At 46.0% G+C, this 19,646-nt stretch overlaps 1 protein-coding gene across 19 annotated transcripts in view; it reads right to left on the bottom strand.

Moving 5' to 3' along the window:
• The window catches only part of CAMK2G (calcium/calmodulin dependent protein kinase II gamma), a 162,216-nt gene extending 160,148 nt beyond the window's left edge, over positions 1-2,068 (bottom strand). For 4 of the 19 annotated variants that reach the window (XM_081006521.1, XM_081006516.1, XM_081006517.1 and 1 more), the window contains exon 1: positions 1,680-2,060. In XM_081006521.1, coding sequence (XP_080862647.1) covers positions 1,680-1,744 — 65 coding nt within the window. In that variant the 5' untranslated portion in view covers positions 1,745-2,060. Of the gene's footprint in view, positions 1-1,679 lie in introns of all 19 variants that reach the window. The other 15 variants (XM_081006515.1, XM_081006518.1, XM_081006504.1 and 12 more) reach the window with 15 other exon arrangements.
• Between the last annotated feature and the right edge of the window lie 17,578 nt (positions 2,069-19,646).

Here is a 19,646-nt window from a genome sequence, read left to right as displayed (position 1 = left end):
CAAGTATTTTAAAAGAACTGAAAACACAGCACTTCAAGAATTCCAAGTGAAGAGGGAAGAAGAGAGGTGCATGGAAGGATGACTAGGGTGGGTACAAGAAGATTTGGTTCCCACAAAGAGTAGAGCTTTGATTATGAAGTTATTTTGCAGGAGCTCATTACATCACCTAGACACACGCCTGCATCGTACACGTAAAATCTAAATAAAAATGATAATCTGATATGCAGACAAGAGGAAGGATTTTGCTGGTGTTTGCATTACCTCTTCTGTAGCGTAACTCTAATTAATACATATTTATCAACGCAAGTTGAGCAAGGTGTTTGTGGCAAAAAAAGAGAGAGGTGAGTAGGTGCGCTGGTATGGAAAAGATGCCAATTCCCAGAAAAGCAGGGAGATGTGGCAACAGAGTCTGGAAAACAGCCTCCATGAATGGTGACAGAGAGGACAGAGTAAGTGCAGGACAAAAGATTGGGGGGGGGGGAATCCACCAGAGCCTTTTCAAAGGGGGGGAACGTTCCTCAGGTGCAGGAACAGCAGACAAGCACAAACACTCAAGGAAACAAAGACCAACAGAAATGGCCTGGTCTGGGCAGGAGATACATTTCTTTTCCACCTATCTTCACCCACATCCATTTCTGTAGGCAAGTCAGAAAGAAGCAAGGCCGGTAAGGAAGATGAGAAGTGGCTCAAAAGGGGGTGGGGGGGGGGAGAAAAGATACAGCAGCACTCAGGGACTGGTGCAAGAAAGGAGGAGGACTCAAATGCAGCAGTACCTGGGGTGCATCTACCCCCAACCACACACACAATGTATTCATCCCAACCAGAATATTGGGCAAATCTCCTGCAGAATACCGAGGGAAAGAAAAACAAAAACAGTGTCTGTTTAAGATCAGTGCTGGAGTAATTTTTTTTGGGGGGGGGGAGCATTGCAACAGGGAACCTCCCTTGATGCATGAGAAATGCAGCAATGTCCCTTGTAGTGCAGAAATGAGGAGGGGGGAGGAAGAATCTTGGAAGTTGCAGGCTGCAGCAACAGCAGGGAGGGTGGCATTCAGACGGAAAAGCAGTTCCTGGGTTAAAGCAGCAGTATCCAGCTCAGCAGTGGGTGGGATCCCCTATTTCTCGGGGCAGAAAGAGCCCCCATCCTAGTGGGGGGAAGCAGACCCTCTGGACTGCTTGCCCCGGCTTCGTTCCCTCCCTCGAGCTACTTCCTCCAACTGCCTTGGCATATTTCCTCCCGGGCTCGCTTTTGCAAAACCCGGAGACCCAAGCGCCTCTGCTCCGGTTTAACGGAGCCGCAACACGACGGCCTACATTTGCGCGGATGGCACGGGCTACAAGGCTCCGTTCCAATAACAGGTAAGGGAAAGTCCGCATCGGAGAGGAAGGAGGGAGGGAGAGGCTCCGAGCAGAGAAAAGAGAGTTTGCTATAAAGACTTCCTGAGTAGAAACTACAGTTAGTAGCAGCAGAAGGGAGGGGAGGGCAAGGGAAGAGGAGCCCCCTAAGGAGCGGGGGACCCAAGATCGGGATCGGAGAAGGGGCGAGAGGGGATCCAAGGGGGAAGGCGGAGCAGCGCCCGGCCGCAATAACAGCCCGGCTGCCAGGAGCTGCGCCAAAGCGAGGAGGGAGGAGGAGGAGGAGGAGGAAGACACCGGCGAGGAACGCCTGGGCTGCGTACTTGCCGAGCTCCTCGTACAGCTGGTATTCATCGGTGAAGCGGGTGCACGTTGCCGGGGAGGCCATGTTCGCGCTGCGGAAGGCGTTGCAGGCTCGGCGGGCAGGCACGCTCAGCGCCGCCGCCGCAGGGACATCGGACTGGGCGAGGCTGCGAGGGCTGCGCGGGCTGGGACGGTCGTCTCCTGCAGGAGTTGCTGCTCCTCTCTTACTCCCTCGCTCTCACTACTTCGGCCTCCGTCTCCACCTCCTCCTCCTGGCGGAGCTGGTGCCGGCGTGCCTCTCCGCCCAGCTGTGCGCTCCCGCCCGCTTCACTGCGCACAGTCACCGCTCCCCGCAGAAAGACGAGGAGGCGGAGGAGGCGGCGTCGGAGGCTGAGCGCGCCCAGCACCGCGAGATCTTCTTCCCGGGGAGGGAGCCGAGGAGGAGACGCCGCCGCCGCCGCCTCCTTCTCTCGTCTCGTCGCCCTCCTTCCTTGCCTCCGCCTACCAGCCAGACCTCCCTCCCCAGAGGTGTGGCCGGAGGGAGCGCGGGCAGACTCGCCAACAAGGGAGGAGCTGGGCGCGGGCTGCGCTTGCGTGAGGCGGCGGCGGCTGCTGCTGCTGCTGCTGCTTCGTTTTCTTCGCAGCGAAGGAGCCCGCCTTCCCCAGTCTCGGCAGCCCAAAGCGCTGCTTGCCTTCCGCCTCACAGACAAGAGGCAGAGATACGGTGGTCGCGCGCGGAGCTTCCTCGAATGGAAGCGCGCCATTCGGCTTGGCGAGCGTTGCGCTGCCAAGTAAAGCGCAAGGCGGCAGCGCTTCTCTGAGGCGTGAGGCGCGTTTTCCCCTCAAGTCCTTTCGGAGGTTGGCGGATAGGAGTCCCTTCTATAGAAGGCTCGTGGAATGGTCGAGTTGGAAGGGACCCTGAGGGTCCTCTAGTCCAACCCCCTGCAATGCACCCGTGACAGGTGGCCAGCCAACCTCTGCTTAAAAAACTTCCAGGCGAAAGTTCAGCTCCTATCTTCTTTTTTCACCACCTTGCTCACCAGATGCAAAACAGAACGGGGGGGGGGGACCACAACTGACCCCCCCCCGACCCCACATGGGAACTTTTAAGAGGGTTGGCCCGCGCTCCCCCCCCCCCTTTGCAGTGACAAGAGAGGCGCCGCTGTCTCCCGCGCTCTTTCTAAGCTATGCGCGCGGGCACGAGAGGCGGTCGACCGCAGCCCTGCCTCGCGCTGGCTGCCCGCGCCAATCGGGCGAGAGCAGACGGCTGCAGGCGCTTGGTGACTCTGGCTTTGCATACCCTGGACCGGATGCGCCTTGGTGAACGCGGGGAAGAGGGCGAGGGGGCGGGTCTCGTCGCTTGGAACGCCGTTGCCCTGATAGGACAGGAGGCTTCTCCGCCAGAGCAGGGTCTGCAAACGGGGGAGCTGGTGGCACTCGAGCAGGTGCAGAGGGCGCCCGCGCAATTATTTTGAAACGGGTTCTATATCTCGCGCAGGGGCAGTCTCGTAGCCAATGAGGTTGATCCGTGCGATTTTTTGCTAATTGAATATACACGCACACATATGAAATAACCCTGCTCTGCAGCCAAAAGGCAGCTTTGTAATGGATGCAGAATGAAACTTGAGTGCTGAAACCCACAGTGGAAAAGATAATCCGACCCAGGAAAACAGCATTTAACCAATAACAGTCCACGGCAAATTCAGCAACTGCAGAAAAGCAGCAGGTGCCTTTTAGAAAGCCAGATTAGTAAACCGTTATTATTATTATTTATTGAATTTATCTACCGCCCGATACCCCGAGGTCTGCTATACCCCGAGGTCTGAGGGTGGTTCACAGAACAAAATCAAAATATAAAACCACAAAACAAATAATCAAAACTATTGTGTGGGATGTACAACCTCAGTGCCAAATATGAAGCGAGACCTCCTGTCTGGTTCATTTTAAGATAGAAGCAGCAGCAGGAAGGTGGTGACAATAAGAATTTAGGGCTGGGGAACCAGTGTGGAGAGAAATGGTCATCATCATCATGATAATATGCTTCCCCTCTACAGCAACCCTGATACAGTTCAGAGCAGACTCATCCCAGCAGCTTTTTTAAAAACCCCACCCCCCAAAATCACCAATGTTAACATTGTTATGGTTGGCTACATCATTTAGAAAAGTGATTTATCTGTTAAACCACACTTGCCTGCCTTCATTCTAACTTTCATAATTTCATTATCACTGTGTTATTTAAGAACATAACAAGAACATTGTCTAATATTAATGACAATAATAATAATAATTTATATGCCACCCACCTGACTGCGTTTCCCCCGATCTGGCCAAAGCCTATTTAGCTCAGCATCTTGTTTCCCATAGCAGCTGACAAGCTCACAAACACATTGGGGGGCTAGTAATTGCCTTTATTTCATTGCAATTGCACAGTGTTTTAAATAGTCACATATTATAATGCTGGGTTTTATTGCTAGCCAATGTGGATGCCTAAGGTCTGGCAGAAAGGCATATAAATATGTTCAAAAACAAAAAGCTTTACTTATATTGTTCCATTTCATGTTACAGGTAGTTGGGGGTTGCATATACTCCACACCCCATTTAGAAACCATTTGTCGATAAAATTTTATTTAATGTTTGCATAGGCAGTATGTCGTTTTTTCCTACTGACAACCCTCCCCCCCCCATAATAATTTAAGATCTGTGTTGTTTATTATGCAGATGGAAAGGACAACTCCAGTTAAATAGGTAGAGATGGGCACAGCTGCAACTCTGCTGGCCATAGTGGGATTGTATTAAAATGGAAAGCTTGAAGAGTTTTAAATAATTACTACAAGTCCATTTGGAACACAGCCCAGGACAGCACAGCAACGGAGCAACATGCAAATGCATATTAAGGCAGATCTTGCTCACTTTGCTAGCAGAAACAGAGAGACATGGAGACCAGCTGATGCAGCACAAGTCACCAAAGAACAACAAACACATTTATAGTACCCAGTCATTTCAAGAGCAAGCTTTGTGGCAGGTATTTCAAAACAGAGCTGAAGGAATTGTTTTGCCCCTGTGCTCTGTTTCCCAGTTTCTCCTGTAATATTAAGTCCTTTTCTTCTCACAAGAAACTGATTAGGCCATGTCCAAGGGTGCAAACATTAGACTTTTCTCCCACCAGCCGAAGGCAGTGGCATTTTTCCTCACTCCATTTCATAGAATCATGGAATCGTAGATACCACAAGGGTTGTCTAGTCCAACCACTTGCAATGCAGGAATCTTTTAGCCAATGTGGAGCTCAAACCCACAACCCTAAAATGAAGAAACCTCATGCTCCACTGACTGAGCAAAGAAACATCTTCCACCAGTCAACAAACCCCAGGGCTGTTCAGTGGTAGCGTCCACTGATGTGAACTGAAGGAGCACAACTTCCTTGACCTCTCACTCTCTGTTCCAGGTTATAGAGAAAGTAAGGCATGGAAAAGCAGGAACTGCAGGTTTAGGTGTAATATTGCACTGTCACAGAACTTCCCATGCCAGCAGTAGTTCCACACAAAGTAAATAAAGAGGGGAAACTTTTCCTAGGAGGGAGATAAGTGATGGGAAAAGCTTCAACGGCGTAAGTTAAGGTTACCAGATGTCCCCATTTCCCTGGGACAGTCCCCAGATTTACAAATCAATCCCCATACAAAATCCATTGAAGTTGAAAAGTGTCCCCAGACTGAAAAAAATCTGGAAACCTTAGCATAAGTTCTTCATGTCAACACCTCAAATGTGGAAGAGGAGCAGCAGAGAAAAGTGGAAACCCAAAGGTTAAAGGAACTTACCACAAACCAAAAGGCCCACATAGACAGAGAAAGAAAAAACCCCGACACTTTTCCCCCATTATCGTAGCCAAACAAAATGAAAATTTCATCGGTTTTTATTTAGCTGCTAATTTTCCATATTAGAGAAGAGAACTTCTCACCAAATTATAAAATTGCTTAAAAAAACCCCAAATGGCTCTTCCTTGTTTTTCATGCAAATTGAGTGTGAACACGCTAAATTGTATAACGTGAGATTATAGAATGTGCTTACAGCTACATAGGAAGTTAAGGTGGGTGCCTTAACTTACAATTTCCAGACTGTCTCTCTTAAAGGGAGGGCTTTTTGTTTCTGTGTTTTAGGATTTCCTTGCATTTTGAAAAGGAAGTTCACCTCCCGGCAGGTGAGTCACTTCTGCTTACTGGAAGTGGAAAGGGCAAGGCAGCAGTCAGGTTAGTGTCCTGCAAAGACACCAATCCATCACTCCTGCCAGTGCCAGTTCCCCCTTCCCACCCCACCCCACTGTCCACTACCGTTTAAATGAGTTCTCTCAACCATAGGGAGCAAAATTTAAGTTTTTGCAACTCTATAACATTTAGCATTTATGCTAAGCTTGAAGTTGTTGGAAGTCCCCCCCACCCCCAATAGTAATATTTACATTAACATGTTTTAATTTATCCCCCTCTTTTTTATCAACTTTAACTCTAGCAGCTCTTGAACTGCTACCTTGCAGAGATGCATGTGCCTCTAACCTAGTACAGGGGTTTACGTACACTCTTAATTAAAGGTATCAGGTCTTATGAACAAGGAATACTCTAGCTACCTAGTTGCCCAGCTAGGCAAATGGAGTGCTGGTCAGCAACTGCTTTACCAAAGAGCGATTCCATTTGCACTCCCTACTTACATCTCTCTGAAAGCTGAGGAGCCAAAGTGGGACTCTTCAGAACTCTAAAACTTGGCCACAAGGCATCCAGCTGCTGATCCCTATGTTGCAGAGGCAACTTTATTATCTGAGTTTAAAAGGTCACATCACCTTTCCTTCATTGATGCAAGGAGTTCTGCATAAAGTGTCTTGTGCAAGGAATTTGGAGACCCCCAATATTTCATCTTCTCCTTAATGCAAACCTTCGTTTATTTCCCCAGAATCGGCCATCGAGGTTTGGCATCCGAATGGTGAGCTTAGGAACTCGGCCAAGCTGCACGGAGCAGATAAAGGGGGTGGGGAGTGAGACATCAACCCTGCAATCGAGTTAGCTTCACAAAAATATGAGGGGAGGATTCAGTTCCCTTTGATTTGACTGAACACTGGCTGCCTTTTCTCTGCAGGAGGAAGAGGAGAAGCCTCAACCCTTCTATTGACAGCTGTGGCACATAGCTAGGAAAACTATAGCTGGGATAAATAAGGTTACTGTCTTTTATTTGGCAGTGCTCCTATGCTTTTAATAGCTGTGCAACGCTCTAGAATGTAGCAGGTGAAGTTTTCTCTCGTCATTGCTTTATTTATTCAGGAGCATTTCTAACCCATCTGCTAAGGCAGCTCGCAATATATTTAAAACACAATAACACAAGCGTCATTACAGCCGGGCAAAGGTGTATATGAGTGCCTCCACTCCCCTTGTTCTCTGATGTTCCAACAAATGCAGTTCTTCAGCTGAATCTACTGGCTGTTGAAGCAGCTAGATGACGGGACAGGACATCCTCATTGGGGGGCAGCTGATGTCTGACACAGACCTGGCCCTGGTAGCTGATGCAGGAGGTGCTGGGTGGAGCAAAGATGTCACATGCCATCCTCTCAATTCTCAGATGTTCCAACATTATCATGCTGGGAGAATATACCGTATTTTTCGCTCTATAGGATGCACCGGACCATAGGACGCACTGGACCATAGGAGGGGTAGAACAGGGGGGAAAATCCTCCCCCTCTCTCCTCAGTGCCCCTTCAGCGAAGCGGGAGGAGAAACGGAGCCCCTTCCATTTCTCCTCCTGCTTCACTGAAGGGGTGCTAAGCAGAGACGGAACACTGTGCAGCGCCTCTCCAGTGAAGCGAAGCCTGGAGAGCAAGAGGGATCGGTGTTCACCGACCCCTCTCGCTCTCCAGGCTTCAGGTGACTATCCGCAAGCCTTTGGAGAGCAGCGGAAACTTCTGCTGCGCTCCAAAGGCTTGCGGATAGCTGCCTGAAGCCCCCGGAGCACAGCGGGACTTCCCGCTGCGCTCCAGGGGCTTCAGGCGGCTTCAGCGAAAGCAACGCGAAGCTTCCAGAGCGCGGGGGGAGCTCTCCCTCTGCGCTTCGGAGGCTTTGCGTTGCTGTCGCTGAAGCCAAGGAGTCTGCATTCGCTCCATAAGACGCACACACATTTTCCCTTAATTTTTGAAGGGGGAAAAGTGCGTCTTATAGAGCGAAAAATACGGTACTTGTTGAATTTCTGCCTGTTAGGCAAAGGCAATGCAGTCTCATCATAAGAATGAAGGTGACAGCCTTCCTTGCCGTGAAATCCTAAGTTTATCTACTTAGGGGTAAGCTCCATTGTGTTCCTTGGAGGCTACTCTCAAAGACGCATGCTTGGGATTGCAGGATTAATGGGCAGAAGCCCAAAATATTTTGCAAAACCTATACAGTAAGAGATGCCAAGCAGGTGTACTTACTGTCTGATCTTGGGCACAGGAGCTAAAGATCACTGCTTGACATTAAAGCAGACCAGATATTAAGCGATAGGTCAGTTTTTCTATGAAGCATGTAATTAACACTTGGCACTTAGCCCCATGGGATATCACTGACTTAAACAGCTTAGTAAAATAAAAATGGAAATCGGATGGTGTCAAGGATAAGAATAACAGGTGCATCAGTGGCAGCTAGAAACTAAACGATGGGGAACCTCAAATCTTGCGCATCACAGCGTGTTAAATGCACCTGCTGGCTCAAGTAGAATATGAGCTTAGAACAATAATCTTCCCCGAAGAGCAGGCGCACTGACTACTGTTCTTTTTTGTGATTCAGAACTGAGCAACATAAACTGCTGCTTGTCTGTTCTTGCCTATTCTGTTCTGCTATCCGGACTTTCAAGGATATCAACAGAACACCTGTTCAGCAATTCATTTCACAGGAGAGCTACTTGAATGGGAGAATGAAGAAATGTGAGCCAGCCCCCTCCCAGAGTCCCCCAAAGTGGACTGCCAACATCCTGGGTTCACAACAACTATTCCCCATCCCCATAAATTTATGTATTCTTGAAGGGCCGATATTTTTCCTTGTGTATTCAGTGGATATTCAGTGGTGAAGTTGTATTAATTCAATTGCGTTAATGGCCACCAATTCTCATTTAGAGAAAGCCCACAATTTGAAAGGAACTCCTTGTTTATACTGGCTATTTGCTTTCTGCAGCATTTTCATTAAACAGAAACAACCCTTTGGTTGGCATCCGTCTTGTCTCAGGAGAAAATGGAAGACTTCAGGGGTGAATTCAAACTGAGCATACGTGCATTGATCTCCTGTACAGACCAATACAGGAGAGATATGTTTTGTTGCAGCTGGGGAAGATGAAGGTGTTCGGTTGTGATGAAGATACACCATGGCATTTCTTCTTTCTGCACTCCTCCCAGCGGTCATTCCTCCTCTGAATATAATACCTCCCTCACACGTAATGTTATGAACTGAACCATGGCTTGGTTTATCCAATCACCCTGAATAGCTAGAATAAATGTGATAGGCATTTTCATGCCAACAGCTCATAAAATATAGCTGTAAATTGCTTTCCGAAAAATCCCCCCTCTTATTGTAAAGTTATATTTTCTACATTCACTATCGGTTCTCAAAATTCCCTTTTGTCAGTTCTAGTTCATTAGCTCTACTTTTTGCTTTCAATTCTCTAATTACTGTTCCCCATTGTTTGTATCTTCCCTTCACAGTCTTATATTTTACTTCCCTGATTACCTATCTTAATTTCCAATTCTCTCAATTTCAAGTCTGCCTTGCTCTGTTTTTGGGTTGCAATATTTTATTTAGCGTCTAATCTCCTTATGAGTGGAATTCAATGTCTCGCTTTCATGAACATTCCTCCTGTGCTAGCATTACAGCTTACCAGATGGGATGTTTTTCCCCTACCTCCCATTACACTGTTCTAGGGTTCTCCTAACACCCCTCCTCTGAATCGGTTTGGGGGAAAGAAGGGGATGGGAGAGCCCACTGCACAAGCAGAAATCACTGAGCAAGGCTTCCACAGATGGGGCACATTAGGTTAATCCCACCCTTTATCATATTAACGTCGTTGTTCTAATTCCTTGACTCTCTAAATATTTCTGTTATTTTTTGCTTCCTGGGGCAAACTGTTAGCTTCTTTCTTCAAATTATTGTACTCATTTGTGAAGACATCATTAATTGTTTCAAGCATTAAATCAACATTAAATCAAAATTCATCATGTATTGTTTTCTTGCATCCTTATTTTTGTTTCCTGTTTACAGATCCATTTTCTCTAAATACAATCAGATCTGAGCTTCAGCTTTCAGATTTTTCATAAGCTAATCAAATGATAATATTAATTGACAGGCTCTATCAGAAAAAAAATCCTTTGGCGGCTCAATTAATTACTCATATTCACCCTTCATATATCAGTTATGATACAGATGAAGTCCACAATCCAAAAAAATGTACATCAGCCAACTCAAATTATGGTTGTGCCACCCACAACTAATATGATGGTGATCAAAACTGCAAATGAAATAAAATACAACAATCCCTTCAATAACCATTTCAAAATTCACTCCAAAACTATATTCCCATTCCCTCAATTCCAAGACAGACAATTCAAAGACTGTTAATTCAATAATATGTTTTATATATTCTGTAAGCCACCCAGAGTAGCTGGGGAAACCCAGCCAGATGGGCAGGAGATAAATAATAAAATTATTATTATTATTCAAAAGCACTCAGTTCTAAACTAATTCACCTATATTAAACTCCAAAGTAATCAATATGGACACTGTCGCTTCAGTTAGTTCGGCTAATTCCACTTAGTTTAAAATAAATAATAGTTGATAGAAAATTAAATGAAAGGCAATCAGTACTAATGTTATGAATTCAGAAATCATCAGTTCAAAAGCGATTAAAATGAAACCAACACACCCATCACCACCAATCATTGACCCAATACAGATAAACATACAGTGGTACCTCGCAAGACGAATGCCTCGCAAGACAAAAAACTCGCTAGATGAAAGGGTTTTTTGTTTTTTGAGCTGCTTCGCAAGACGATTTTCCCTATGGGCTTGCTTCGCAAGACGGAAACGTCTTGCAAGTTTGTTTCCTTTTTCTTAACACTGTTAATACAGTTGCGACTTGACTTCGAGGAGCAACTCATAGAACGCGGTGTGGTAGCCTTTTTTGAGGTTTTTAAAGACTTTGGTGATTTTTGAAGCTTTTCCAAAACTTTCCCGACACCGTGCTTCGCAAGACGAAAAAAATCGCAAGACGACAAAACTCGCGGAACGAATTAATTTCGTCTTGCGAGGCACCACTGTAATTCAGTTCAGTGGTTGTGAATTCAATGTGGGTGGCAAGTCGGTGCCTCTGCTACTTGGACCATACTCCTCTCCCCTCTTGACCTCACCGCTTTAAAATAGAACAAATCTTGGTCAGTATGACATCCCCCTATTGCCAAAGAAAAACCATTGAAATGTTGAAGTTTTGAAATGATAGCTGCTTTTGGCTGTTCCAGACCCTCCATGTGTCCCCATTTCCCAAGAAACAGTCCCAGATTTACAAAAGCCGTCCTGGTTTCTGATTTTATCTGGGAATGTCCTGCTTTTTTTTTTAGGACGTCCCGATTTTCATCAGAGAAATGTTGGAGGGTATGGAGCTATGCGACTCCCAAGCCAAGGAAATAAGTAACTCTACAACTCTACAGACATCTGAAGGCAGCCTTGTATAGGGAAGTTTTTATATGTTTCATGTTTATTATGTTTTAATATATGTTGGAAGCTGCCCAGAGTGGCTGGAGTAGCCCAGTCAGTTGGGCGGGGTACAAATAATAAAATCATTATTATTATTATGGAGTGGAACATCCTTATTTTAATCAGAGAAATGTTGGAGGGCACAGTCTCATGGCAGGGTCGCTTTAGGGGAGAGCAAGAGAAGTTTCACAGTTATGAAACATTGCATCTGATGCGTCTCTATTCTGAGATCTGAGTAACATGGAGGTTTGTCGGTATTTGTTATCTCTAATTCCTCCCACTTCATCCCATACCAGGAATCTCGCTCTCTCCTGTGAATAAACAATGGCTCTGTTTTTGAAATATTGAGGTGGAGCTGAAAGAAACCTGCTTAGCTCTAGTCTTGGTGAAGCCGTTCCATTTACATTCACCCATAGTTAAGAAAACAAACACTCCAGCCAAAAGCCGCAGAAGAGGGTGAGTTGAGATGGCACACCGGAGTCCTTGGGGAAACTTGGCAGTGTAAGCCAGAGTAGAATAAATAAATTAATTAATTAGCAAACACACATCCTGTTTGACTTGAAAAGGCTCCAGAGCCTAGTCTCAGAGATAGAGAGGTCTGCAACTATTTACAGAAAGAGGCTCAGCTGAGATACGTGACTCAGGGGCAGCAGGGAGGACTGCAGCAAAAAAACTCTGTCCAGCTCTCCACGAACTGCACTCTCCGGTTTATCAAGCACTCAATAATTCATATACACGACAGCGGAAGGTACAAGCCAAACAAAGAGAGAATGGCACACTGCACTGACTTCTAGCTTTTGAGAAGCAATAAACAGAGGCGGGTTTTTTTATTGATAGTCACTATAAAATCTGTAAGATGGAGGAAAGCATACAGTAGCTTTTATAGATAGGAAAGCTGGTTCACATAAGGCAAGGTGGTTCTCCCAGGGCCTTAGAGCAAGTAGGAGTCAGGATCAGAGCTTTCCCAAGATTCAGAGACAAAATAATTTTCTGGGAAACCTAAGCCTGGCATGTCCCACTGCTGCAAGGGCTAGACTGAAGTTCTTGGGTGTTCTAGGGGACATATGTCTACATACCATGTGGTCTGCCTCTGAACTCCCAAGCCCAGTTCAAGGTGTTGGTACTGGCATACAAAGCCTTAAACCAGGGTTCAGCAAACTTTTTCAGCAAGGGGCCGGTCCACTGTCCCTCAGACCTTGTGGGGGGAAAGACTATATTTTGGGGGGGGGGGAGAAAACAAATTCCTATGCTCCACAAATAACCCAGAGATTTGTTTTAAATAAAATGACACATTCTACTCATGTAAGAACACGCTGTTTCCCGGACCATCCGCGGGCCAGATTGGGCCGCATCTAGCCCACAGGCCTTAGTTTGCCTACCAATGCCCTCAACATGTTAGGACCCAACTTCTTGGGTCTCCCAATACTTGCCTCTCCCAATAGTTACCACCTAATCTTGGAGAACGGCAGGGGAGTTCCTGCTCTTGAAACAGCTGGTGTGCGATACAGATACAGGATAGGGTTTTCTACGTGGTGGCACCCATCCCTGGGAAAGTACAGCATTTTCGGACATCAACTGAAGACGTATTTGCTCAACAAGGTGTTTGGGAGATAGGTGTGGTCTGAATCCAAGCTGGGACATGTACAGAGGAGGGCGGGCCAAGATAATAAGAGGGCCTGGAAACTAAGCCTTGGGAGGAATGGTTGAGGGAGTTTGGCATGTTTAGCCTGGAGAAGAGAAGACTGAGAGGTGCTTTAATGGCTGTCTTCAAACATCTAAAGGGTTGTCCCATGGAAGATGGAGAAAGCTTGTTTTCTGCTGCACCAGAGGATAGGACCTGCACCAACGGATTTTAATTACAAGGATTCTGACTAAAAACTATGAAGGATTTTCTGATGGTTCGACAGTGAAACAGACTACCTCAGCAGATAGTGGACTCTCTTTCGTTGTAGGTTTTTAATCAGAGGCTGGATGGCCATCTTTTCACAGATCCTTTAGCTGTGATTCCCATAGCTGTCAACTTACAGATTTGAAAATAAGGGACCAGCAGCCAAAATAAGGGACCTGCAGCCTCACCTGTTCCAGATGCTCCAGTCTTCCTGTCCTCCTGCAGTCTGGTCAAACTCATGCTGGGTAGCTTCAAGAACACTGTCCAACCAACTTTGTAACCAGAGGTTCAACTGAATAGAATCTGAATCACATGTACCACAAGGCCTATGCAGCCTCAACTTAAGATGGCTCCCCGGCCTGGATTTGCACTGCAAAGTTTGCAGCAGCACGTGCAACAAAATGGTGTCCAGCATTCAAAAACCCCCTCAGCTTGCATTAACTAGCCACACACAAGTCATGCAAGCTCCACCCCCCAGTCGTTCTTAGACTTCTTATTGGGTGAGCAATACAGCCAAGCAACACAGTTGGAGTCTCCCTCCTCCCTGGCCGGCAGGGAGGGAGGGAGAGGAGCTGCTTCCTTTGAAATTTAAGGGACATCATTTAAGGGACATTTAAGGGACATCCATCAATAAGGGACAGCAGCGGGACATGGTGCTAGAATAAGGGACTGTCCCTTCAAATAAGGGACACTTGACAGCTATGGTGATTCCTGCATTGCAGGGGGTTGGGCTAGATGACCCTCAGGGTCCCTTCCAACACTAAAACTCTATGGAATGGGAGATGGGGGAAAAGTATTGTGCTGTTGTGCTATATTGTTCATTTGAGCTTTATAGTTTTAAGATGTTTTAATTATTGTTGTAAATCAGATATGGCAGATATCTGAAGAAGTGTGCATGCACGCGAAAGCTCATACCAATAACAAACTTAGTTGGTCTCTAAAGTGCTACTGGAAGGAATTTTTTTATTTTGTTTCAGATATAGCAAGTCTCTGACCCCCCCCCCCGGGTTTTGCTGAACTACAATTCCCATCAGCCATAGCGAGCCTGGGCAATGAGCCAAATGTTCCCCAGAACTGTTGTAAATGATTGTATTTTTATTGATATGTGCATCACCCTTGACACCCTGGGAGGGGCATATATAAACAAAATAAACAATACTTTTTTAGTTGTCCCATTTGGTCCTGCAGACTGACAAACCCTAATAAGTCCTCGTAGTCTCTCTTTCACCTGCTTGCTATAGCTTTGCCAGACAAGTGGAGCTAAATTTCGCCTCTGCCCCTGAACATTAAGCCTGTCTCTGAAACGAGGCTCTGCTACAAATCCACACTTCCACACCCCAGTGGCACTGTACTATTTGCCCTTCTCCTCTTTTGGGATTTGTTGCCTGCTAGGTGGCTTCTTCTTGCACATCTGCAACCCAGCCCTTAATATTTCCATTGCTTGCTGCTGTTCGTGAGCAACACCAGCAAGTTTATCGGAATAGCAACAGGAATGGACAGTCTTTTCTACTTGGTGCTGCAGCCAAGAAGGGCTATTCTAGATAGAGAGTCACCCAGGATCACCTGGTGATAGGCCAGCCCTGAAAACAATGCCAGGATGTCAGTCCTTCCAAATTTCTGAAGGGCAGAGCAAGCAAAAATGAATCTTCTCTTATCATCCATTAATAAAACTCAGGGGTTGCAGACTCCAGACCATGCTTTTGAGAGACCCATCACACACAGGTAAAGGTAAAGGGAACCCTGACCATTAGGTCCAGTCATGGCCGACTCTGGGGTTGCGGCACTCATCTCGCTTTATTGGCCAAGGGAACCGGCGTACAGCTTCCGGGTCATGTGGTCAGAATGACTAAGCCGCTTCTGGCGAACCAGAGCAGCACACTGAAACGCTGTTTACCTTCCCGCCAGAGCGGTACCTATTTATCTACTTGCACTTTGACGTGCTTTCGAACTGCTAGGTTGGCAGAAGCAGGGACCGAGCAACGGGAGCTCACCCCGTCGCGGGGATTCGAACCGCCGACCTTCTGATCAGCAAGTCCTAGGCTCTGTGGTTTAACCCACAGCACCACCCGCATCCCTCCCATCACACATAATTTGCTGCAAAGGGTTCAGAATGGTTTGCTTTTATTCAGTTGGTGGTGTTGAGTCAAGAGCAAGTGTTCAGGGCACACAAAACTCTTATCCAAAGAAGAGAAAGAAGGGGAAAGATTTTGCCAAGTTCAACAGGTCCACCTTTAACAGAAGTTCAATCTGTTAATATCCCAGCGGGATATTTGCATGTTTGACTTCTTGTTCCTTCTCCTCTATGTACTTTCCCCCATATTTATAACATGCAAACAATGAACAATGAGCTAATAACATGCAAGAAGAAAGGTCGTTGAGAGACTGGTGTCATTCTGTTTATACAGGATATGCCTGTTCAGATTCACACAGCATTGGGTTGATGTGTGAAAACCCAGAACCAATAATGGCCAAGAGTTGACTGAATTCACAAAAGCATCAAACAAATTGGTTGAACGTAAGAAGAATCCTTCTGGAACAGAGCAAAGACCCGCCTGGGTCAGCATCCTGTTCTCACAGTGGGCATCCAAAGGCTTCTGGGAAACTCACAAGCAGGACAGGAAGACAATAGCTATCACTCACTGTTGTTCCCTAGCAGCTGATATTTAAAAGCATGCTGTCACTGATGCTGGAGGAAACCTATAACCATCATCACTGTTAGCCATCAAAGACTAGTACGACAGACAATTAAGAATATTAGCAGATGTCAGGGAGGAGCTCAGATCATCCCTCCAAATGCTTTAGTTAGGCAACACTTATGCAACTCAATAAAGCCGAAGAGTGAAGTTCTCTGCTATATGGAGGAGGGAAGCCATTTTCACTATTTTCCTCCTTTCCCTTGCTATCTCCCACACTGTTCTGGAGAATCTCCCAAATCTACGTAGCACTCTTTGGGTGTGTGGAACATAAACAGCCTTGTACTGAATCAGACCATTGGCTCACCAAGCTTAGGACTGTCTGCCTACACCAGTGGTGGCGAACCTTTTAGAGACCGAGTGCCCAAACTGCAACCCAAAACCCACTTATTTATCTTTATCACAAAGTGCCAACATGGCAATTTAATGTGGGAAAATAATGATTGTCTGCATGCGCACATACAAATAAATATAAATAAATAAATAAACCCAGCCAGATGCGTGGGGTATAAATAATTTATTATTATTATTATTATTAGCCATTTGACGAGAGTTTGCCTAAGAACCCCATGAATGCTAACTTTGAGTTCTGTGATGAAGGAAAGGCAGGCTATTGGTGTATGCAGGGGCAGCCATTATGGTGCCCTTCAGATGTTGCTGGACTCCCAACCCCACCAGTGGGCGCACAACTCTCCCTGACGCTGTTGCGGACGGCGGGCGCTCTAGGCAGCGTTTGCTGGTCACAGTGGCGTCGGGGGAGGACGTGCAACTCTTCCTGACGCCATTGTGGGTGGCGGGTGCTCTAGGGAGCGTTTCCCACCCGCAGCGGCATTGGGGGGGGAGCAGCTGCCCACTTTGCCAACCCCCCCAGCAGTGGCCCTGCTGGGGCGATGATGCACGTGCCCACAGAGAGGGCTCTGAGTGCCCACTCTGGCACGCATACCATAGGTTCGCCACCAGTGGTCTACACTGACTGGCAGCTGCTATCTACCATTTTAGACATAGGTCTCTTACCTGGAGGTGCCAGGGGTTGCCTTTTGCAAGCAAAACAGATGTTCTACCACTGAGTTATGGCCCTTCCCCAAGGGGCTGCAGAGGGAATTTGCAAAAATCATTTGACCCTCCTTTGGGGAGCTGCTGTGTCCGCAGATTCAAAAGCCCTTCTGCTAATGGAGAAGCACAATTGCATCCCATCGATAATATTCTGCACTACTGAAGCTTTCTGAAACAGGCCATTTACTGGAGGCAAGACACGGATGGGTGGGATATTGTTGTGAACTTCTTACATTCTCCTGTGTTGCCAAATGGAAAGCAACAAATAGGAAGTATGGGAAGAGGTGCTGCTTCAGGTATTTTGGTCCCTTTAGGGCAGAGGTCAGCAAACTTTTTCAGCAGGGGGTCGGTCCACTGTCCCTCGGACCTTGTGGGGGGCTGGACTATATTTTGAAAAAAATAAATGAACGAATTCCTATGCCCCACAAATAACCCAGAGATGCATTTTAAATAAAAGGATACATTCTACTCATGTAAAAACACGCTGATTCCCGGACCGTCCACGGGCCGGATTTAGAAGGCGATTGGGCCAGAACCAGCCCCTGGGCCTTAGGTTGCCTACCCATGCTTTAGGGTTTTAAGGGTAGCTGCCAACACCTTAGATTGTGCCCAGAAGCAAACTGAGAGCCATTGAAGTGTTTTTGTGTTGTTGTTGTTAAAAGAACTGGTGTTCTGTGCACAATCACTGCCTCCTGGGGAAGCAAGTTCCATAGTCAACATTCTAGAAGTTGTACCAATTTAAGCTCCTGAGTCATATTCAAGGGCAGTTCTGTATATAATGCATTTCATTACAGTGGTACCTCGGGTTAAGTACTTAAATTCGTTCCGGAGGTCCGTTCTTAACCTGAAACTGTTCCTAACCTGAAGCACCACTTTAGCTAATGGGGCCTCCTGCTGCTGCCGTGCCGCCAGAGCACGATTTCTGTTCTCATCCTGAAGCAAAGTTCTTAACCTGAAGCACTATTTCTGGGTTAGCAGAGTCTGTAACCTGAAGCGTATGTAACCTGAAGCGTTTGTAACCTGAGGTACCACTGTATTCCTGTTGGGAGGTTACTAGGTTATCCTCCTGTTGGGAGGTTATCAGAGCGTGGATCCCTGTCCAGAAATGGTGGCAACTGCTGAACCAGCCAATGCTTTTGAGTGGTGCTCCATTCTACTAAGACGCAACCTGTCCTCTAGCGACAAAGCCAGCTCTATCAAAAGTGCAAGCCAAAGACCGGCTAACCATCTCCCCACAGTGCCTCCTACTTCTCAGCGTTAAAAGTCAGTGCTTTGACTGACTAACTCAGGATTAAATCTCAGTTTATTGAGCAATTCATCTGAAACCTTTAAGCCTACACCGCTTACATTATGCAGCTATGTGATAGTTCTACCCTCAAACCATGATCAGAAAGACCTAATTGAAGTGAAGCAGTATTGCAGCAACCAGTCACATGACATTAGGGGAAAGTCCTGATTTCTGAATTATCCAAAAGCAGATTTGGTGGGAGAAGTAGGCTGAAAGCTGAATTTATACTTTGTCTTGTTGGTTAACCACAATGACCTCCTTTGCAGACATACATCAGATTTATACGTGTTATGCATCACCAGATTCAGATCTTATCATAATTGGAAACACTTATGTGTGCTTACACAAATACAACTTTGAAGTGCTAGTTACTTCTGAATGACCAAAAATACTAAAGTTATCTGTAAAAGATCACTGAAAGTATTGTGCAATGCATTTCGGATGATCTTAAGTCTGGCACAACCCGCCTGAGAGCTAATTTGGTTCATCTTTCAGCATTATGTATTCACAATAGAAGGCTACTTCAGATCCTTTAATTTTGTCCTCTGTTGACCTTCATTTTAAGCTTACACCCCCAAAAATGAATTTTGTACTAATTAGATTTTTTTTTTTTAAAAAAAAGACCTTGATATAGCTATTTTAAAAAATAACTGCTGATACAGGTTTACATGCAACTGCATTCCATGTGATTTGGGAATGCTCTGTTTATGGTGAACTTTTAGAAAGTTGTGCTTGGCAAGATTTATTTAGTCTTGCCCAGAGATCTCATTTATTAACCTTATCATGGGATACATTTCTGTGAAGCTTCAGGAACCTGGACTGTAAGAACATTGCTTGTAGCACTGCACATTATTTTACACTTTCAGAAATCACATTTTGCACCTATTGATTTGAGGGCCTTTTAGGCAAATCATATGCTGCAGAAGGGATAAAGTAGAGAAATGTAATGCTTTGTCAGCACTCCTATAAATGTTCTCTAATTAAACATTAATCTTTTGTTGGAATCCAAGCCATATGCAAAAACTCAATGTTTCTTTCCCGCTTTTTAATTTGTTTTCTCTTATTACCATAAAATTCCCTTTGTCTTTTATTACTTCTTCTTCTTCTTTTGCCAATAATAGCGCTGATCTAATTGAAAACTGTCATTCAAAAGGCACTCGCTACAGGGCAGGCCGACCAGAGGTGCCAATAGGTGCTCCTCTCCCTACAAGCTCAGTAACACAGAGAGTTTCCAGTGTTCTGTATGTCAGCTAGGAATGGAAAGATTTATCCATTTCATTACTCTCAGTTTCTCATTTTCCCCATCTTAAATTTAGTTCTCCACATTCTGC

This window comes from Podarcis pityusensis, assembly GCF_964106645.2.
Source record: "Podarcis pityusensis genome assembly, chromosome: 5".
Taxonomy (NCBI): domain Eukaryota; kingdom Metazoa; phylum Chordata; class Lepidosauria; order Squamata; family Lacertidae; genus Podarcis; species Podarcis pityusensis.
Note: the sequence above shows the minus strand (reverse complement) of the source record. Positions and strands in the feature narration are given on the sequence as shown.